Raw genomic sequence first — 23777 nt, 5'->3', positions numbered from 1 at the left:
ATTTACTTAACTTTCTTTGTCATCTAATACTCCTGGTTCCCAGGTTCACTGTTATTCCACGCTGCCTCTTAATAGGAGGCAACCTCTTTTAAAATATAAAGGGTTACCCTCGGCAAAGATGGGCTTCGCATGTGGTGCAGTGGTAAAGAATCCATCTGCAATGCAGGAGACACAAGAAACTGCAGGTTTATTCCCTGGGTCGGGAAGATCCCCTGGAGTAGGAAATGGCAACCCAATCCTGTATTCTTGCCTGGAAAATTCCATGGACAGAGGAGCCTGGTGGGCTACAATCTGCGGGGTTGCTAAGAGTTGGACATGACTGAGCACACATGCATCGACAAAGATATTTCTCCAATCCCTTATCTATTTATTCAACGAATAAACAGAGCAAGTGCACGACACTATCCTAGGAACTGGAACTGCAGAGCTGATGATGCGGTTGTCATCCTCAAAGGTTTCAGTCCAGGAGAAGAGATGGACCAAGTGCATACAATAATGTGGTTATAGACTGCGGTTATAGGTATCAACAACATGCACTTTAGATCCCTACACTGAGGAATGATGCTAAAACAAGCCACAGTTTAGGTAAGAGGGTTGAAGGGCTGCTACTCGAGTCTTAAACAATGAGTCAGTTAGCTGGGTAAATGGGGAAGGTGAAAGGTACTTCAGAGAAGCTGAGAAAAGGCATAAGGGCGGGAAATAGCATTCTACATTCTATATGGAGAAATATGAATGACTTCTGAGGCAGAGAGTAATAGGAAATCTAGTTGGAAAATAGTCATGGATCAGATTATTGAGTGCCTCATGAGTCTTGTTGAAAACAAAGGGCTTTAACTTATTTTGAAAAGGTAATCAAGTATTTTAGACAGAAAAGTGACATTGTTAAAAGTACATTAAGAAATAACCCTAGGAGTTATACAAAGTTTCCAGTTACAATACCCCAGGCAATAAGTTATGATAATGTGTGGTAGAACTGAAATAGAATACTGATGAAAGGAAACAGATTTGAGAAATATTTTGTAGAATCAGTAATATTCGGTGTTTGGCTGACTGGAGATAGGAACCGAATGGAAAAGTTAAGAATGACTCCTAGTGTCTAACCTGGCATTTTGGCAGAAAAGAACTAGTTTTGTGGAAGAGATGACAGGTGTGGTTTTATAAACGCATATTGAGATTAAGAGTCTCAAATTCGGTGAAGAAATTTGGTCTGGAGCCAGGTATCTTAATATTCATTTGCATATGGATGCAGCTGAAACTACGAGAATGATAAGATCAACCGTGTAAAGAGTGGGAAGAGTACAGAGAGGTCCTGGGAGTTCATGTATTTCATGAATACATAACGAACTCCAATTATGCGCTAGACTTGAAGTGGTGGATATAGATCCAAAATAAATAGAGACAGAAATAAAGATAGAGAAAGAGAGAAAGGAAGGAAAAAGAATGGAAATCAGCGTAGAATAAAATTTCCTGCAACCATAAAGCAACGTTTCTTGAACTGGGGATGAAAGACATAAATGAGTGATTTATCTAACTATTAGAAGATAGTAGCTGCTATACTGCAAAAAGGAGACACTTAAAGAGTAGGTGGAAAACAAGAAGTTCCTATAGGAAACAGATTAAAGAGAAGCATATGAAGCAAACAGGAAGATAACCAGTGGGGAATTTGAAGGAAAGGGTGATCAAAGAGTCAATTTCAAGCAATTCGTCTCCTGCTTGGAGCCTCTCCTTCAAATCTATCCTACCAGATGCTGCTAGATTTCTTCATCAAGCATGATTCCACTCATGAAATCAAGCATTACAATCTCTGCTTTCATCTAGTTTATAATATAGATGTAGAAATGAGGTGACAGAAAAATTATTCCTGCAACTCTAGAAATAGTCTCTACACAGTAACTTTTAAATTAAAATATTTTTGTAATTCCCACATTATTGATAAATGATTACTAAGAACATCAAAGTTTAAGAAAGTCATGTAAATTACCATAGAAAAAAAGAAATATAGAATATATTCCTTATTATCAAGGATTAGTCATCACTGTAGCCTATATATTTGTAAAGGTTTATTTCATGAAGTATAGGAGGAACTATTATCAGGAACATAGCCAATGTTTGTAAAGTTTATGGATTTTTAAAAATTTTTAAATATATAAAATATTTTTAAAAATTGAATATTTTAAAATATTATATTGAATATACACAAAATAAATTTTAAGCATTTTAAAAATACACGTGTATGTTTATAAATACACATATGTAGATATAAGAAACATGTTTAATCACAAATAGCTGAATTTAATCATTAATGTTTTATTTGAATCCAAGCTATTATTCTACAAATATGCTTCTACAAAAAGCAAAGATTTCCCTAAATCTATTGCAACTCCTTGAGAGATATGCCTCTTAAAGGTGCTATTTCAGATAAGCAATGAAATTACAGCTTTAGGCCATAGAGGAAAAAAATATTGTGTGTACTTACTAAGTATAAAGTAAAATGCAAATCACCATAACCAATGCTGATTACCAAAACAGAGCCAAAGCTCTTACTGATAGATTCCCAAGGTGATACAGGACAATGGCAAATTTTAATAACTGCTAGAATGAGTGACTTTACTTTCACTTTTCCCTTTCATGCATTGGAGAAGGAAATGGCAACCCACTCCAGTGTTCTTGCCTGGAGAATCCCAGGGATGGGAGAGCCTGGTGGGCTGCCGTCTATGGGGTCGCACGGAGTTGGACACAACTGAAGTGACTTAGCAGCAGCAGCAAGCAGCAGAGTTCTGGAAATGTTCTTTGACAACCTCCTTTCAACTGAATTGAGTGTTGTACTCATGTGAGTGTGTACTCAGTCGTGTCTGACTCTGAGATCCCAAGAACTGCAGCCCACCAGACTCCTCTGTCCATGGAATTTTCCAGGCAAGAAAACTACAGTGGGTTGCCCTTTCCTCCTCCAGGGGATCTTTCCAACCCAGGGATCAAACCTGCATCTCTTGTGTCTCCTGCACGGGCAGGAGTATTCTTCATCACTGCACCACCTGGGAAGCCCAGTGTTGTGCTCATATCAACATTTAATGACACATTTATCTGAAATATTATGAATATTAAAAATATCCCCTGAAATAATCAGTATTATTGATCTTAAAGCCTTGAACATACTGTTATACAGGGCTTTAAATGAACCTAACAGTAAGCCTAATTCATTAATTCAGAGTTACAAAAGCTTTTAAATCACCTATGGTTACACAGCAAAGGGCAAAGATTCTTGGCATCACTCTACTAGAAATCCTGCATCTTGACAACCTCTCTTTCTCCCACTCACTAAGGAAGTATTTCTTGAGCTTCCAAGTCTGTTCTATCCATATAATTTTTCTTATGAGTGAGTTTCTTGCATAAGGTTATTATGACTAAGCTGTCCATGATATGGACATTTTAATATGCAGGGAACAGAGGTAAGTTAAGAATGTAGGGCCACAGAGAAAAATGATCTGACGATGTCACACCTCTGTTGTGGCTTGACTTTATCTCTATATTAGTACAATCTATACACACATTCACACACATCCTGTGTGTGTTAATGTACGCGTGTATGGGTTTGCCCAGGTGACTCAGTGGTAAAGAACCACCTGCCAATGCAGGAGATGCAGAGACATGGGTTCTATCCCTGAGTTGTGAAGATCTCCTGGAGAAGGAAATGGCAACCCACTCCAGTACTCTTGCCTGGAAAATTCCATGGACAGAGGAGCCTAGTGGGCTACCATCCCTGGGGTCACAAAGAGTCAGACATGGCTGAGCACAGGTGTGTGTGTGTATGCATACTCACTTTTAGTCTTTTCATCACTAAGAATGTGTATGTAATTAGGCATGATCTCTATGTCCCAGATCTTGATATCTCTCCATGACCAAACCCCACAGACACCTCAAACTGACACCACCTCACTTGCCCTCACTTCTGAGTATGCTAAGGACGACTCATTGGGTAGTGACTCGTGTCTAAGGTAGAAAACACCAGATGGACTCACATCCACATCATTTGTTTGCCAAGGTGAAAGAGTAGTAAGTTTCTGTACTTCTAAAAGGAACATTAAAAAAAAACTGTGGTTTCTTGGAGCACACCTGGGTGAAGTTTATGGGTATCAATCACGTCTGTACAACTTAACCTCTATCTACCTTTCAACCTTTCCAGGTATTTCCCTCCTATTTCCAGACACATGACCTAGCTCCCATTCAAACTGGTGTCTGAAGCTAGCCTTCACTTTCTAGCATTTATGCTTTGGCTTAACATATTTCTCTGCATTCTCTCTCTCCAAATCTTTCTCTCTCAAACTTTTTGTATACTTAAGAGGATATATTAGCCCTATTTCTCTATTGTGTCATGAAGCCTTTTCTAAATCTAATTAAAGAAACTGAAAAGCTGTCTTTTGAATTCCATAGCCCTTTATATCCCTCAACACCGAACACACTTTTCACTCACTGTTCTGTCTCCCAATCTATGCAGCTACCCAGGAAACTCCTGTAGAGTAGGAATTTCACTGTAAAAGTCTACCAGAGGAAGCAGTTAATAAATGCTGAATAATGGCAATAAAGCTGAACCAAATGCTGCTTTAGAAGATTCACCGTTTTTCATTAATAGAATGACAGACATGAACAGTAGCTACAAATCATGATAAATGTTATTGACAAACTTTTCTCTATATATATGCTATCTGAATCCATATTAATACAGAATTATAGAGTCCCTGACCTGGTGCACCATCCCCTTCAACAGTCTCAAACACATATATTCAAACAATTAAAGCAGTACTGTGGGCTATAAAATGCTCTGCTGAACAATGCCCTGATCCTCTACTTCTGGCTTAGGATTTCAAAGCAGAATAAACCAGGCAAATAAAGAGAAAAGAGTCAAACCAGTTATAGGCAGAAACATGTTCATAGGTCAGAAAAGTGAGAACTCATTTCTTTAAAACAAACTTCTAAAGTAAATACAACAATGATTACCATCACCTAGTTCTAGCTTCATTTTAATTAGCTTCATTTTAATTTCTCTCTACTCTATTTTAAATCTACCTAATAAAAGAATTTCATCATAAGGAGTTTCAAAATTGAAGTCAACAGGAACATAAAACGTGAAATTCTCCCTAGCATGTTGAATCCGTTATGGACCAAGATTCTGTAATATTAATTTTTGTATCCCTGAGCACAGTACTCAGTGCAGAACAGTTGTTCCTTAAATTCTTCCTGAAAATATCCAACTTTTAATATGATATCAATTACTGAAACTAAATAGAAAAACTACATATTCTTACATAGGAAAAGCAGCCTTCCGATTTTTTTTAAAGCCAATTACTCATCATTTTAAGAAAGCATACACTTGGAAATACACACACGGTTTATTACTCTGATATTAATATCAAAAACAATGAAATATATTTACCCATTATATGATTCAGACACACCCGCAAATGGCTCATTTTCACAGTTGGCATAAGCAAACACAAAAGTCAGTACAAGTGAAATTACAGATGTGAGCAAAGCAAACTTCATTATGTTTTTACACGTCATTTTGAATTTCGAAACAAGAATACCACCTAAAATCTGACCAAGAGCAGCTCCAGGAATTAAAACAGTCCCTAATGAGAAAAAAAGATACAGACAGTGAGAAAATATACAAGTATACTCAGTAATGTATACCAAAAATTGGAAAACATCAAAAACAAGTACTACTCTGGTTCTAACATATGAAGCATTCATGTGATTTAGAAATAATATGCATAAATGAGTTAACAGTTATATTAAAGTGAGAAGTTAATAAAATTAATGCTTTGAATATTAAGATTAATATGTATTCTCTTTAGCTCTGTATATAGCCTCTGTAGCTCTCAAATTCATACAACAAATTGTCTAATATCAGAAAATCAGAAACATATCAAAATCAGTATAAACTTTAACAAGTGAATATCCAAAATTTTACGGTTCCCTGGTGGCTCAGCGGTAAAGAATCTGCCTGCAATGCAGGAGACCAGGGCTCAATCCCTGTGTTGGGAAGATCCTCTGGAGAAGACGTGGCAACCCACTCCAGTCTTCTTGCCTGGAGAATTCCATGGACAGAGGAGTCTGGAGGCTCACAGTCCACAGGGTCGCACAGAGTCAGACACAAGTGAAGTAACTAAGCAGCAGCAGCATCCAAAATTTTACACACATAAAATTTAATAAACATCTACTGTAGTAAAATAAAATTATTAGATAGTTACAACAAAAGAAAATGTTTTACCTGCAAGAGTAGCTGCAGAGCTAGAAGACAATCCAAACTGATTCTCTATAAATTTAGGTAAAAAGGTAGCAAATCCAGTAGTAATGAAGGCTTCTGAACAAGTTGATAGAACTAAACACATAAAGACAGTATTCCTCATCAAATTCTAAAGAAAAAATACAGTTCACCAAATGAATAACTATGATTATACTGTAAGATGTAGCACTAGAATGGTAAGCTCCCTGATGAAATAGCACATTGTAAGTAAATACAACATAATTATTTCTAAAATGTCAGCATTTCCTTTAACACAAAAATATAGATATTGATTATTGATAACCTCCTACATACAATATTGAGAAAATTTATACACAGAGTACCTAGAAAATTGACAGACAACTAATCAGTAGGGTGAACGTACCCTGATCACAAGCAAGGGACCAGGGAAAAAGGTGAAAGCTGGTTTGGAAAGTTCCCTTCCCCAGTCTTACTATAAATCTCCATTTAATAAATCTACCTCTTACTCAATTTTTTTATTGTGTTCTGAATTCCTATATCCAATAAATGAAGAATTGACTGTGAGCAGGGATGAGAGTGGTTCCTAAGTATCATACTTGTAGTTTTGCTCCACAAGTGAAGGAATCAGTAGTTAAGAACCTTAGCTGGGTATAGAATTAAGCTATTTTAAACAAGTGTCTATATTGCTGGTGTTTTCAGAATCTATTAATCTACCAGAGGAGAGTAGAGAGATTCACTTATTTCACAATATGTAACCATAAAGTGAAAAACTACAAAGTATAGTTCTGGAATATTCAATGCAAAAAAATTTCATAACTGAACAACATACACACACAGAGGAGGCAGAAAAAAGGAAGATAAGAGATCAGAAGTCAGAGCCAGATGATGCAACATAAAAATGACAATAATGACAAAAGGAAAGAAGCACCTGAATGAAGAAATGATGACTAGAAAATATTTAAGTTTTCAGATTGAAAAAGATACTGGACTCCTAGTAAGCATAATGAAAAATGATAGACTCATAGGACCTAGTAAAGTTCCTGAAATCAAAGAGAAATTCACAAACTGGCAGATGGAAAGGATAACTAAGAATCACATTAATTTGAAACTTCTCAACTTCAACATATTTAACTCGAAAATAGCCAAACACTATCTACAGACAATGAGAATTAAAGAAGTATGATCTGAAAGTATTCATCCAGTTAGAAATATCATTCTGACATTCAAAGATACTTAGATGGCATCCTATCTGAGAAGACAGTGATAAAATGCTGTATCTATAGAGATTTGAATCAGAATTGAGATCTTCAAGCATGAGAACATAAGGATTAAAAAAAGCATTGGTGAGTAATGAGTCTTGATGGTAATACATGTGAGAATTTATAAAAATAAATTTAAATAGAAACATATGAAATAAAACAAAACTACTATAAAAGAAGATAACAGTAGTTGGAATTTAAAATTATAAACAACCTCAGCAAAACACAAGAACGTGCCTATATGGGAGAGGAGGAAGAAGAGTTAAAAGGTAAGATGAATGAAGTAAAAACATTTTAAGGCTTTCACTGGAGGAGGAAAAAATTAATGAAAAGTAAATAAGATCAAATCTTGAAAAGGTAAAATTGTAAACTCCCTTATGTACAAAACTTTTATGATACTAAACAGAATACTCTGCTGAGTTCAATAAAATAGACCATAACACTATTGTTTCTTTCACCTCAAATTCAGAAGAAGTAACGGCTAACTGCTACTTTTTCCACAAAGGAAAAATACTGGTTTGGCATTCTCAAAAACATAGTTACAATTCATTGGTAATTAACCCACCCATTACATAAGAGAAATGGCATGGGATAATGGACTACATGCTAAGGAGTAACTACTGAATATTGATTTTGCCAATAAGATAACTCATGTTCTTCCAACCATTCTACTCAGGAATACTTTTCATTTACTCAAAGCACAATACAATTAAATCTGGAGACGTCTGTATAAGAGCTCAAAACACAGTAAATAAACGAGCAAGAATGCTTTGTGATAATACTTGTGTGTATGGGTATACTGTTTATTAACATATATTTGTTTTACATTTTTATCAATAACCTCAGATATGCAGATGACACCACCCTTACGGCAGAAAGTGAAGAACTAAGGAGCTTCTTGATGAAAGTGAAAGAGGAGAGTGAAGAAGCTGGCTTAAAGCTCAACATTCAGAAAACTAAGATCATGACATCCAGTCCCATCACTTCATAGCAAATAGATGGGGAAACTGTGGAAACAGCGGCTGACTTTATTTGTCTGGGCTCCAAAATCACTGTAGATGGTGACTGCAGCCATAAAATTAAAAGATGCTTACTCCTTGGAAGGAAAGTTATGACCAACCAAGACAGCATATTAAAAAGCAGAGACATTACTTTTTCAACAAAGGTCCGTCTAGTCAAGGCTATGGTTTTTCCAGTAGTAATGTATGGATGTGAGAGTTGGACTAAAAAGAAAGCTGAACACAGAAGAATTGATGCTTTTGAACTGTGGTGTTAGAGAAGACTTTTGAGAGTCCCTTGGACTGCAAGGAGATCCAACCAGTCCATTCTAAAGGAGATCAGTCCTGAGTGTTCATTGGAAGGACTGATGCTGAAGCCAATATTCCAATTCTTTGGCCACCTGATGCGAAGAGCTGACTCATTGGGAAAGACCCTGATGCTGGGAAAGATTGAGGGCAGGAGGAGAAGGGGACGGCAGAGGATGAGATGGTTGGATGGCATCACTGACTCAATAGACATGGGTCTCGGTGGACTCCGGAAGTTGGTGATGGACAGGGAGGCCTGGCCCGCTGCGGTTCATGGGGTCGCAGAGTCGGGCACAACCGAGTGACTGAACCGAACTGATACTGATATATAGATGCATGTGTATTTGTGTGTGGAGTACGTGTGTGTATGAGTGAGTGTGTGTACACTCTGTACCTTTAGAGCAGCTGGAAAATCTTTAAAACTCTGTCCAAAATTACCATCTGTAGCTTGTAAGGAATCACTCTGATGAGTTTGGGAAATTTTTCCTTCTTGAATTTTTGCTGTACCTAAAAAAGTAGTAAATATACTCACTCTATCTTTTGCTTTCAAATGATTCTGTCTTGTCCTTTACACATTAAACAAAGTGAGTTAAAAGCTTTTTTCTTTTACTCCAATTCTAACATACTTTCTAGATGAAATAATTTTTACTAACTATTACCATGTCCTTTAATTTTTAATAACAGTGCTGTGAATAAAGTTGAGAAAAGTCAGTATGTGGAATCAGAAGCTGAATGGCCCAGAGTAGAAAAAAATCAATGAGTCATCTACTGCTACTCTTCCTACTTTTCTTTTGCCCATATCCAAAAGTTAATCATCTATTCTTGTACATAAAGCAACAGAAACAATGAAATGTCTTCAGCCTAGAAAAAAATACTTCTATAGATATGTGTATGAACCATACAATTATAAAGAAGTAAAATCTCACGGAGAAAGGAATGGATATTTTTTCCATTAATCTTTTATTTTTGTACAAATTTTTAGTATTGAAATTTGGTGGAAAATAAGTATACTACAGCATGACTTCAATGACAACTGAAAATAAAAAGTACTTGTATCATCATTAACCAATAACTAACATCAATAATTTAACATAGATGGGGTCCTGAAGTTACTAACTGAATACAAACTAATAGTTTAAAAGATATTATATCTTGCATAAACATAAAACAAGATTCTGATAACACATAAGTTACAAATTTAGCAAGTATTTAATAAAAAGGTGAATATGTACAGTTTTATTAGGCATTAATGAAAAACCAACAAAAGCCATGAATATTAAGATTGCTACCCAATATCTCCTAAAATAGAGGCATATTCAAAAGTTTGCATAAGCAGACAACTGAGATTCTATGTAAAAAATAATAATAATAATAATTTTCCAGAGTTCTTACTAATTTCCAAGGTTCATTTAGGAAGTACCACTTGGCCTAGAATTGGAATAAAACTCTCAGGTTTTAAAGAAGACATTTTTACCTGGTAAATGTTTTGGAAAGCAAGAAAAAGGTATTATCAAAGACCAAGCAAGTAGCCAAGATATAAGAAATCCAATCCACCATGCCCCCAGCCATCGAGGGTCATCCTCAGTGATATCAATGCTGTGTGACAGAAAAACAAGAGGCAGACATCAACTCTCTCTTGTTAATTAGAACTCAACCCTGATAATTACATAATTTATAATTCAAATGCATATACAGAGAAACTATATTATTCAAAATTTCAAGTGGAGCCATTTTGAAGAATCCCAATGGATAGCAGGCATAAATGGTCTCGGAATAATGGCCTACAAGTATTTCACGTGACCAATACAACATAAAAGTTTTAGCTATTTAATAGTAAATACATGTATGCTAACTATTTGAAGGCATACATAGAATTTCTGAACATTCTTCAATTTTGGCTAACTTTTTCTTCTTTAAATAGTATAATATGTAACATATATATAGAATAGTAAACACATCTCACAACAAATCACCAATTTTTGTTAAAAGCCAATACAATGTGCTTCAATTGTGGCATTCATTTGAATGTAAAAATTCTGCTTAAAGTGATATATATTAACAGTTTCTTAAAATGGTTGTCACGTTTTTATATCATCAGGCTTTCCCCTAAAACACATTCCAATAACTCATTTCACCCCACCAAAATGAAAACCCAGCTCTCTGCTCCAGGACTTCCTCTCCCAACCTTTTAGATAGTCTCTAAAAGATTAACCTAGGACTGCATACAACAGTATCGTTGCATAGTACAACCTCTGAATGTTTTTATTAACCGACAGTCTCTAAAAGATCAACCTTGTTTCTAAAAAGATTAACCTAGGACTAATAGCTAAAGAACAGATCACTTGCTGTGACTATAGTTTCTTATTCATTGTTCACAGTCATGCAAAGGACTGAGATAACATGCCCTCATCAAAGTTACTAACTTCTCTACTCAAGAAAAGGAGAAGGTAACTCAGTGGGTAAGAAGGAGGTTTCAGAATCAAAAAGATCTACTTCATTTCATGCCTTGGCCACTTACCCAGTTCTGTATATCAACTACCTTATAAGATAAGTAAGAGGATTAAATAAAATGGCATGTAAAATAAGGTTTTATATATATATATCTTATATACACAAAACCTGCATTGTCTGAAGCACAGTACGGGATAAATAAACGTTATCTATTACTACCCTTCAGTGTCACAACTGTTAAAGCTGAACAATGCCATCCCTATGGTATTCTCAGAGCCACTACAGCACTTTGTCTGAGAACCATAAACTGTCACGACTCTTTCAGGCTATCTAGCTGCAGCAACATCTACTGAAAGCACAACTAATTTTAATTAAACTAGTATTTTTGAACAATGCGTAGCATCTTGGTGGTATATTTTGAAAAATAAGACCAGCTAACTATTAGTCATCCTTATTTACACTATTTACATCCTTAAATACACTATACCAAGTGATGATGTGGCATTAATTCATGAAGCAACGCAGCCAAAATACTACATAAAAATTGTGTGTATGCAGTTTTTTTCCAGAAAAATCCCTCATGATATTCTGAAGAAATACTATAAAAATGCTCTGTCTGCGGTACTAACATGATTAAAATAATATAAATCTAAATAAAAGAAAAATAGATATTGCCTTGCCTCTGTTTCAAATCCACATCAATGTACAGGGTTAGCAACTGTCCTCCCAGCACATAGCCAACAGCAGGGCCTAAAATTGACATGGCATAGCCAATTCCTAGAAGAAAGCAGAGACACTGAACATGACCATCTGTGCAATTTTGCTTTGAACGTCTGACAAGTTAAGAAAGACAAGTATTTTACCACAGAAAAACAAATGATTCAAATTATATCAAAATTTTACTCTATGGGGTCGCACAGACTCGGACACGACTGAAGCGACTTAGCAGCAGCAGCAGCAAACTAAAAAATGCCATTTGAGTGGTATCGCTGTCAAGGAGCTTCAAATACGTGAATCTATATAATTTTTTTTAGACTACAATAATGACTGCAACAGATCCGCTAATTATAAATACATGGAAAGCTATACCATGTGACCTCACAGCAGGGGTGGTCTTCTTCTGCCATTGCCCTCCGTGAACAGTGATGGTAATTATGGTCCACCATGCTCATGGAAGAAAGCAATGTGAAATGAGAAGCCTTTCATCTTCCGTGCATACAGGCATGCTAAGTTGCTTCAGTCATGTCTGACTCTTTGCGGCCCTAAGGACTTCAGCCTGCTGTACACATTCCAAAAGCACTCTTTATTTTGGACTATGGCAGCTGATTTAAAACCTGGATCTGGTCATCAGTCTGCTTCTTAAAAGTAAACCATTAAATTCTTGCTCTTAGTGAATCTCCTATTTTAACTGACAGCAGAATTAAACTGACCTTATTTTTCTGATATTTAAATTTTTTCCATACACAACTTTTTACTTTTTATTAAAAAATTATTCATACAAAAAATTATATCCTCATATGGCATGAGGATAATGATTATTCTGAAATGATTATTAACTACTGAAATTCTCATTCCCATACATGGAAGGAAAGGAATATATCAAACACAAAGTGAAGCATACATCAGTGGCAAAAATGATTTATGTACTAGATTAAGGCTCCAAAATAGAGGTCATGAAAGATGATATGAAAACATCTAAGACTTTTATTTATCTATCCTACCCTAATTTATGGGCTTCCCTGGTGGCTCAGTGGTAAAGAATCCACGTACCAATGCAGGAGATGTGGGTTCAGTCTCTGGGTAGGAAATATCCCCTGGAAAAGGAAATGGCAACCCACTCCAGTATTCTTGCCCAGGAAATCCCATGGATAGAGGAGACTGGCAGGCTACAGTCCATTGGGTCACCAAAAGACTTCGGCACAACTTAGCAACTAATATATAATTATATTTTTAAATGTATACAGATTTTTAAATTATACAGAGTGAAGTAAGCCAGAAAGAAAAACACCAATACAGTATATTAATGCATATATATGGAATTTAGAAAGATGGTAATGATAACCCTGTATATGAGACAGCAAAAGAGACACAGATGTATAGAACAATCTTTTGGACTCTGTGGGAGAGGGTGAGGGTGGGATGATTTGGGAGAATGGCATTGAAACATGTATATTATCATAAGTGAAACGAATAGCCAGTCCACGTTCGATGCATGATACAGGATGCTCGGGGCTGGTGTCCTGGGATGACCCAAAGGGATGGGATAGGGAGAGAGGTGGGAGGGGGGTTCAAGATGGGGAACACATGTACACCCGGGGCAGATTCATGTCAATGTACGGCAAAACCAATACAATAAAGTAATTAGCCTCCAATTAAAATAAATAAATTAAAAATAATAATAAATGTAAAAAATGTGTTAGTAGAAAATTTTAAGTATATGTAAGATTCATCCTCACAAAACTTTTACAGATAGAAATACATGATTTAAAATGTTGAAAATCAATGATTCCCAAATTATCTTTAGTGATAGATCTTTTTTAAAAATTATATCCAATTGGGTTTCGATTGATACAGTTATAAAAATGGTAGAGGGACTAGGTAGACTAGTGTTTCCAACCAAACTGCCCACTAAGAAAAACTTTTAAAAACTGTAAAAATCATTTTTAAATATATGCTTGAAGGCAAAGAGATAAAAATAGTGAAGGATCACTGTGTTAAGACTCTGAAGAAGAGAGATGTTTAACAAAAATTGAGACTGAGTTGTTGTTTGTTTTTCCTGAGTACACTGGCTGATTCTACAAGAGGCCCTGGGAGGGGACACTGTCCCTTGCTAGGCTTTAGGAAGTAGGGTACAAATGATGCAGCTCAGAGTATATCTTGTAAACTTTCCCTGCCCTACATTTGACACTGACCCCGAGGAGGTTATGCTCTAAAAGCAAGGGTGAGTTAATGGTGGACTGGTGCACAGCGTAAGTGCTGCTTAGCTTCAGATCAACTCAATCCCTGAAATTAGATAAAGGGCATCCCACTGCAGTGTTCCTGCATATGAGAGAGACTGGCAAGTTATTAAAAGGCACAAGGAGTGAGTCTCAAAAAAATTCTAGAACTATGGAATACACCTGTCAAAACAAACATGAAATGGATCCACAGTAGGTTACTTAGAACTAAACTGGGTATTATGAAACTAGAAAATATATTATTAAATCAGTAAATATTTATCAAGAAGCAAGAAAAAATAAAGATAGAAAATATAGAAAAGACATTAAAGGACAAAGAATACATTAAAAAAAAATGCCTAGCATACATGTAACTGGAATAGGAGAGGAGAAAATAAAGCCGAAGTTAATATATTGGAACAGTCTGCTTGTGCTGAATTCTCTTATTTTCCTATCTAAAAATGATCTTTCTTTTTACTCTTTTCCCTGATGAGTATTTTCACTGGAAACAGAAGATTAGCTGCCTCTTAATGTTCTCTCAGTACTCTAAAAGCACTGTTTCACTGTGCTCACTTCTACTCCTTTCCTATGATTATCAGTATAATTTCTAACTTAGTGACTTAAGATTGTTCTTCAAGTTAAAGGAAAATGACTTTTCAATGAAGCACTGCTGATGCTGCTGTTACTAAGTCGCTTCAATTCGTGTCTGGCTCTTTGACTCCTATGGACCATGACCCGCCAGGCTCCTCTGTCCATGGGATGCTCCAGGCAAGAATACTGGAGTAGGGTGCCAGGTCCTCCTCAAGCGGGTCTCCCCAACGCAGGGATCGAACCTGCATCTCTTACATCTCCTGCCTTGGCAGGCAGGTTCTTTATCACTGGTGCCACCTAGGAATCCCAAATAAATCATTAACAATACTTATTCAGGAGCTTAAATATAGAAGGGATCACAGGACACAGAAATAATTGACTAAATGTTGGGACAAGAATAAAGTTCAAAGGTTTTAAGATTATGTGATGACCAGGAATGTGATAAAAGTATCAATTAACATTAGAATGTCATAAAATCAGGTTTGCATATAAGGTAATTAGTAGATGAACAGTAAAAGAGCATATACCAAGGAAGTTAACAGAGGGGAGAAATGAAATAATAAATATTAAATTATCAAAAAGAAAGGGAAAAAGGGCAATAAATAAGAATGTAGAGCAAACACGAAGTACATATTAAGATGAAAGATTTTAACACAAAATAAGATTAAATGAACTTAAAAGTTTAATTAAAGGACAAAAATTGTAAACCCCAGAAAGCATTTAAAGAGAAAGACAGAATGAGTGAACGGCGTGGAGGTGGCTGTGAGGTCAGACACGAGGTGTGACTACCATTTTCCCATCACTCTAAGAGGCCAGATTGTGACTCTTTTCATTTTGCCCATTCTTGCCTTGCCGCACGAAACTGTTTCACAGAGAGGAAGGCATCCTACCAGTGACAGATACTACTGTAAAACAAAGAAAGAATGGGGGAAGATTTTGGAAATGGGGAAATGTATAAACATAAAAAGCTTAAGAAAGGATTTCACTCAACAAAACCCAATTATCCAAAGAAGAGAATCAGTTACCTGACATTGAAAACAATTAAAATGAGTTCCCCAATTTTATTATTTTTGTTTTTTCTTTCCTTTACTCTCAAAAATTACCATTCAGTGAATGCTAGAGTATTGCAAAGAGTTAAAGTAGCAGGCTTTGTGGCTGCAATCTTTAGAAAGACCGTGCTTGTGAGGTTGACCCTTGGTTTGCATTTGGGATCTTAAATGTCCAGAAGGATTGCCACCATTTCCACATAAAGGTGGATCATTGTGCTGAAACTGTTTGTACAAACAATGTGGTTTTTCCGAACACTTGTATTCCTTCTGAGAGTCGAACTTTCTTATGTGCAAGGCTCCTATATGGTCAAGTCCCAGTAAAATCCTTGAGCACTGAATCTCTAATGAACTTAGCTGGTAGAAAACATTTCATATATGCTCTTACAACTGCTGGCTGGAGGAGCTAATTTTGACCTCTGTGGCTCCACTAGGAGCAAGCAGATGCTTGAAGCTTGGCTGTGTATGTACTTTACCTCAGGTACCTTTTCCCTTTGCTGATTCTCCTTTGTATCCTCCTGCTGTAATAAACTGTAGCCCTGAAAACTGTCAGTCCCGGGGAATATAAAATCTGGGATGGTCTCTTGGGCCTTCACCCCACCCTTCCATTCTTAAACAATCTTATAAAAACTTCATATTTTGTGTGTCACTAAAATATAAAGATTGAAATTGTTTTACGAGGAGCACTGATTAGAAGAGGCCCTCAGAGAGAAAATCTGTGACCTGGAAGGCTGAAAAGCAGCACTAGCAGCTAACTGACATAAAAGCACTGCTAAATTAGTTAAGTGGAGTTGTACAGATCAGCCAGAATGCATGAGAGAGCATCAGATCTTGTGCAAAGACCAAAGCAAAGCAAGCGAACAGGCAGAAGGGTAGTGGTTTCTACATCAGAGATTCAGGGCCACACTGAACACAGGTGACTTCCAGCCACTATGGCAATAGGTCTCTTCATACACTGAAAGTTGATGTCGCCCCAAAATTCATATGTTGAAACCCAATTCCCAATGCAGTTGCATTTGGAGGTGGGGCCTCTGGGAAGGGATTAGGTCATAAGAGTGAAGCCCTCAGAAAAGGATTAGTGCCCTTAAAAGAAGGCCCCAGAGAGCTCACTTGTCCCCTCTGCCACAGCTAAAAGGCAACTGCCCATGAATCAAGAAATGGACCCTCACCAGATACTAAATCTCTGGGCACCATGATCTTGTACTTGCCAACCTCCAGGACTGTGAGAAATAAATCTCTCTTGTTTGTAAGCCAACTAGTCTATGGTATTCTCTTTGAGCAGTCCAAGTGGACAAAGTCCCCTACATTTGAGAATTCTAATAAAGTGAAAGTGCAAAGTAAAAGTGTCAGTCGCTCAGTCGTGTCTGACTCTGTGACTCCATGGACTGCAGCCCTCCAGGCTCCTCTGTCCCTGGAATTCTCCAGGCAAGAGTACTGGAGCAATTCCAGTAAAGAGAATAAGGAGTCATTCCCTTCTCCAGGGGCTCTTCCTGACCCAGGAATTGAACCCAGGTCTCCTGCACTGCAGGCAGATTCTTTACCACCTGAGCCACTTAAGGAAGACTCGATAAAGTGAAAACTCACATGCAAACATATTACACATTAATTTGAATGTAGGCCATACATGGTTCAGTCAGCTCTACCTTCCAGGAACTCCAGGGATGGAATTTAAGAGAAACTTGTGCTGTCAAGAATTAGATCACAAAGGGAAAATATTGAGTCATATGTAAAAAATATTCATCTGAAATGGACAACTCCACAGAAGTTTCTGAGTACCATTGTGTGGTTTCTTTTGTTGATTTTAGTCAATCCCATGTAGGATGAAGTAAGTCACACAGAACAGCAGGACTCTACCCCCACACCTGTGTAAATTAGCCTGGGAAACATTCCAGCAATCAAGACGATGGCACTTCCATCGTCCACTTCCACATCCACTTCTTGAATGGCACTTCCAGGAAGGCTTGAAATGCCCAGCACAGGAAAGAAGGGAGGATGTCAATAAAAATCAACCACATTCAACTGAAGGACATGGTACTTTAGCAAATAGTTAAACAAAAAAAAGTAATATTGCATTTACCTAGTGTAGATACTTATGAAATCACAACTAACTTCTTAAAAAGTGTATGCTGTACATTACTTATAAATTAAATAAGCAATAACATGAAATGACACTGAGACATTTGTATTAGCAGCAAACTTACCTATATAGAGAGAAGATTTGTGGATGGGCACAGAGTCATCAATAAAGGCTGTTCCCAGGGTATACAGAGGAGTTCCTCCTGTTCCCAGCAACAGTTGTCCCAAAATAAAGACATACAAGTAGTAGAAAAGTGGAGAACTTGAAGTGCTACAGCTGCCTTTATTCTTTGCTGTTGAGCAAGTATCTTTAGGGAAAAAATAAAATAAGATTGTGAATTTATCAAAATGTTACCTAATAACTTAAATTTCATAAATTATACTTGCCTAACATAATTTTTCTTCTTCACTTTATTATACTTAAACATACTTAGAATATAATTAACATATTTAAAAGACATATATTATTAAAGAAAATGCATGAACCATTGGATGCATGCTCAATCGCTCAGGTGTGTCTGACTCCTTTGCAATCCCATGGACTGGCCTGCCAGGCTCCTCTGTCTGTGGGAGTTTTCAGGCAATGATACTGGAGTGGGTTGCCATTTCTTCCTCCAGGGGATCTTCCCAACCCAGGGATAGATCTTGGGTCTCCTGCGTCTCCTGCATTGGCAGGTGGATCCTTTCCCACTGAGCCACCTAGGACGCCCATATGAAACATTACAGCTTCAAAACATGACAGCATCAAAATATGTGGTACATACATGCTATGACATATTACTCAGGCATTAAAAAGAAGGACATAATGTCATTTGCAGCAACATGGATGGACCTAGAGACCGTGGTACTGAGTGATGTCAGGCAGAGAAGAAGTATCCTATGACACCCCACACGTGTGGGATCTAAAAAGAAACAATACAAATGAACTCACTTACAAAACAGAAAGACACTCACAGACTTAGAAAATGAACTCGGTTGCTGGAGGGAAGGACTGAGGGAAGGTATAGTTAGGGTATTTGCAATGGACATGTACAGCACCGCTATATTTAAAACGGATAACCAAAAAGGGCCTACTATACAGCACAGGGAACTCTGCTCAGTGTTACATGGCAGCCTGGATGCAACAGGAGTTTAGGGGGGAACAGTTACATGTGTATGCATGGCTGAATCCCTTCTCTGTTCAACTGAAACTTATCACAGCATTGTTAATTGACTATATTTCAACACAAAATAAATTTTAAATATATATATATATATACTTTTATACCACAATATTGATTTTATCAATCAACATATGGTCATATGGCATTTGTCTTTCTCTTTCTGAGTTACTGCACTTAGTGTGATAATCTCTAGGTTTATCCATGTTACTACTACAGATAACCATTATTTCTTTCTTTTAATGGTTGAAAATTATTCCATTGTATGTATGTGTGTATATATATATTCACACACACATACACAACACACCCTGCATCCTCTTTATCTTATTCACCTATTGATAGACATTTAAGTTGCTTCCCTGTCTTGACTATTGTAAATAATGTAGATATCAACACTGGGGGGCAAGTATATTTTCAAGTTAGAGTCTTCGAATAAATGCCCAGGAGTAGACTCTGGATCATTTTAATTTTTCAAAGAACCTCCAAACTGTCTCCACAGTGGCTGCACCAATTTACATTCCTTCCAGCAGCGTAGGAGGGTTTCCTTTTCTCCACACTCTCTCCAGCATTTGATACTCGTAGTTTTGGGGTTTTTTTTTTTTTTTTTTAATGATGGCCATTTTGACCAGTATGAGGGGATACTTCATTGCAGTTTTGACTTGTATTTCTCTAATAATCAGGGATGTTGAGCATATTTCATGCGCCTAATGAACATTTGTATGTTTTCTTTGGAGAAATTTAGGTCTTTTGCCCATTTTTTGATTGGGTTGTCTTTTGTTATTGAGTTGTATGAGCTATGGGTGTATTTTGGAAATTAAGCCCTTGTTGTTCACATCATTTGCAACTATTTTCTCTCAGCCTGTAGGCTGTCTTTATGTCTTCTTTACGGTTTTCTTTGCTATGTAAAATTTTACATGTTTGATTAGGCACCATTTGTTTATTTTCATCTTTATTTCGATTGACTTGGAGCCTGACCTAAGAAAATGCTGCTACACCTTATGTTAAAGAATGTCTTGTCTACGTTGTCTTCTAGAAGTTTTATAGTGTCGTGTCTTATATTTAACTCCTTAAGCCATAAGTTTATTTTTGTGTCAGGTGTGAGGGAATGTTCTAATTTCATTGATTTACATGCAACTGTTCAGCCTTCCCAACATCCCCTACTGAAAAGATTGTCTTTTTTCCATTATATACTCTTGCCTCCTTTGTCAAAGATTAACTGACCCTATATGTGTGCATTTTTTTCTGAGCTCTCCATTCTGTTCCATTAATCCACATCTGCTTTTCTGCCAATATACCACACTGTACTGACCACTGGAGCTTGGCAATATTGTCTGAAATCTGAGAAGGTTATACCACCAGCTTTGTTCTTTTTCATCAGGATTGCTTTGGAAACTCTGGATCTTTTATGGCTCCGTATAAACTTCAGAATTATTTGTTCTAGTTCTGTGAAAAATGTAACAGGGAATTTGACAGGTATCTGCATTAAATCTATAGATTGCTTTGGGCAGTATGGCCATTTTAACAATATTAATTCTTCCAACCCAAGACCATAGGATATCTTTCCATTTCTTTAAATTATCTTCTGTTTTATTTATCAACGTTTTATAGTTCTCAAAATACAGGTCTTTTACCTCCTTTGTCAGGTTTATTTTACTTTCGTAATAAAATTTTTAAAGGGATTGTCTTTTTACTTTTCCTTTCTGATACTTCATTGTTAATGCAAAGAAATACAACAGATTTCTGTGTGTTAAACTTGTATCCTGCTACCTTGCTGAATTCATTTATCAATTTTAGTAGTTTTTGTGTGGCCTCTTTTAGGGTTTTCTACATATCATATCATCTGCATAAAATGATAATTTTACCTCTTTCTTTCCAATTTGGATACCTGAAAATGGTTATCTTTAAGTTTGATTAAATAAAACCTTTTATAAAAATATCACATTTAAAGGCTAGGCATAATAAATCCATATTTTCTAACTTCATCATGGGCTTCCCTGGTGGCTCAAACAGTAAAGAACCCACTGACAATGCAGGAGACCTGTGTTAAATTCCTGAGTCAGAAAGATCTCCTGGAGGAGAGGGAATGGCTACCCACTCCAGTATTTTTGCCTGGGAAGTCCCATGGACAGAGTAGCCTGACAGGCTACAGTGCACGGGGTCACAAAGAGTCAGACATGACTGAGTGACTAACATACACACACAAACTAACTCATCACATTATATTAATGAACTAAGAGACTTGTTAAAAATATATTCCCAACCCTCTCACTTTAAATCTAGAGTAGCATCCAGGAATTTGTATTTGAACAATGACTTCAGCTAATTCTATTTTCATTTTCTTGATATCAGATCAAGATTTATTATTTCCAAATTGATGAGACATAGGGCCCCTAAAGCACCAATTCTGAATATTCTTTACCTGGTTGATAGTCATCAAATTTTCAGATGCATATTCAATGCATAAAAATAATTCTTAAAATTTTGTATTTAAAATATTCTCTATAATAATATTGTATATATTCATGCTATAAGAGGTCGGCAGATATTTCGGCAGGTAATCTGTATTTATAACAGGACTAAGTCTGCATTGTTTGTGATATTTCCCTGGCCATGTCAAGCCTTTGCATTATAACTCTTGATTTCAACATTCATTTTCCTGGAGGTAGTAGGTTAGACTATCAATCTCTTATTACTTGATACACAGCAAAACTGAACATATGTATATGCATTATTGCTTTACTGTTTTCTCCTACTTCCTTTTATGTAATAGATAAATTGCCTTTAGGAAAATATTTTGTTGTAATAATCTGGTAGACATTTTGATTATATGAGTATTCTATGGGGTTTGGTGTTTTTTTGTTTTTCCCAGAGAAAGTAATCAATGAGCTTCAGCTTGCTTGTTTAAATAAATTTTCAACATGCTTGAAGAACATCAAGAAAAATATCCAGGGTTAGGAGAGAAGATGGCTGAGGAGTAAAAAGGTGAGATCACCTTCCTCCCCACAAATACATCAAAAATTCATCGGTATATGGAACAACACCTACAGAACAAGTTCCGAATGCTGGCAGAACCACCCAAGCTTTCAAAAAGGCAAGCCAGCCTCCTTAGAACAGGGCAAGGCAAAAGTTAAGATAACAAAAGAGACAAAGGATTTCAGGACAGGGACCTGAAGGAGGAAAAGTTTCCGCACACTAGGAAACTCTCTCACGGGTGGAGTCAGGGGAAGCTTCAGAACCACAGAGTGGAGCACAGTGGCGGGCACTCAGAAGGCACAGCAGAGGGAGTCCACCACAGGGATCATGGCCAACAGCACGGCCAAGAAGTGGCTTGGATGCCTCCACCTGCAGCAGAGGTTAGAGCAGCGTGTCGTGCTTCAGGTGCGGGTGTTGGACCTCAGGGAGAGGACCTGGGTTGGCTTCCATTCTCTGAGGGAGCTGGGATGACACAGTGCAGGGAGTCAGGGAAAAGACTGGGCATCCCAGGCGGGCAAGAGGTCCTTGTCACTGGGACACCCGACCTCTGCACTCACAGACAGCAGCCGAGTGAGCGCCTGCCGGGGGCCACCAAAACCAACCAAACCAGTCAGAGCCCCAGCCAGGCTTAGATTTGACTGCAATTTACACTTCCACAGCAGAAAATGACAGCTACCAGACTGATGTCATCACTTCACTTCAGGGCAAATAGGTGGGGAAAAAGTGAAAACACTGACAAACTTTATTTTCTTGGGCTCCAAAACTACTGTGGACGGTGCATGCAGCCATGAAATTAAAAGACACTTGCTCCTTGGAAAAAAAGTAATGATAAACCTAGACAGTCTATTAAAAAGCAGAGACATCACTTTGCTAACAAAGGTCCTTATAGTCAAAGCCATGGTTTTTCCAGTAGTTATGTACAGATGTGAGAGTTGGACCATAAAGAAGGCTGAGCACTGAAGAACTGATGCTTTTTAAGTTGTGGTGCTGGAGAAGACTCTTGAGAGTCCCTTGGACTGCAAGGAGATCAAACCAGTCAATCCTAAAGGAAATCAACCTGGAATATTCACTGGAAGGATGGATGCTGACGCCAAAGCCCCAATACTTTGGCCCCCTGATATGAAGAGTTGACTCAATCGGAAAAGAGTCTGATGCTGAGAAAGACTGAAGACAGGAGAAGGGGACAACAGAGGATGAGATGGTTGGATGGCATCACTGACTCAATGGACATGAATCTGAGCAAACTCTGGGAGATGGTGAAGGACAGGGAAGCCTGCCATGCTGCAGTCCATGGGTCTCAAAGAGTCAGACATGACTGAGTGACTGAACAAGCCACTACCAAATCCAGGGAAAATGACTGAAGCAGCAGACAAAACGCCACTGATGTGGTCCAGACCCCAGAGGTGGCAATTACCACCAGGCTGTGAGCAGATACAGGTTACTGCCTGCACCCTGCTGAGAGGCTAAGCAGCTTGGTTCTTCCTAGGGACCCACGATCTGGGGCCAATTGCTCTGAGAGTGCGCACAACCCATATCAGGCTGTAAGAACATCCAGCAGGTCTCTATTACCACAGGCAACCCCTAGAATTCCCCTGGTGGCTCAGACAGTAAAGCATTTGCCTGCAAGGCAGAAGACCTGGGTTCAATCCCTGGGTCAGGAAGATCCCCTGGAGAAGGAAATGGCAACACATTCCAGTACTCTTGCTTGGAAAATCC

At 37.4% G+C, this 23777-nt stretch overlaps 1 protein-coding gene across 2 annotated transcripts in view; it reads right to left on the bottom strand.

Annotated features, from left to right (window-relative positions):
- Nucleotides 1–23777, bottom strand: part of SLCO4C1 (solute carrier organic anion transporter family member 4C1) — an 83345-nt gene that overhangs the window by 13723 nt on the left and 45845 nt on the right. Inside the window, exons 3-8 of one of the 2 annotated variants that reach the window (XM_055430609.2) lie at nt 18051–18233; nt 11957–12053; nt 10300–10421; nt 9220–9332; nt 6266–6410; nt 5429–5624 (exon numbers count right to left, since the gene is read on the bottom strand). In XM_055430609.2, the coding sequence (XP_055286584.2) occupies nt 5429–5624; nt 6266–6410; nt 9220–9332; nt 10300–10421; nt 11957–12053; nt 18051–18233 (856 nt within the window). The remainder of the gene's footprint in view (nt 1–5428; nt 5625–6265; nt 6411–9219; nt 9333–10299; nt 10422–11956; nt 12054–18050; nt 18234–23777) is intronic. The other variant, XM_088838444.1, reaches the window with a different exon arrangement.

Source organism: Moschus berezovskii, chromosome 8 (genome assembly GCF_049115385.1).
Source record: "Moschus berezovskii isolate FMDL1 chromosome 8, NW_MosBer_1.0, whole genome shotgun sequence".
NCBI classification, from domain to species: domain Eukaryota; kingdom Metazoa; phylum Chordata; class Mammalia; order Artiodactyla; family Moschidae; genus Moschus; species Moschus berezovskii.
The sequence above is the reverse complement of the archived record's forward strand: the minus strand, read 5'-3'. Positions and strand labels throughout refer to the sequence as shown.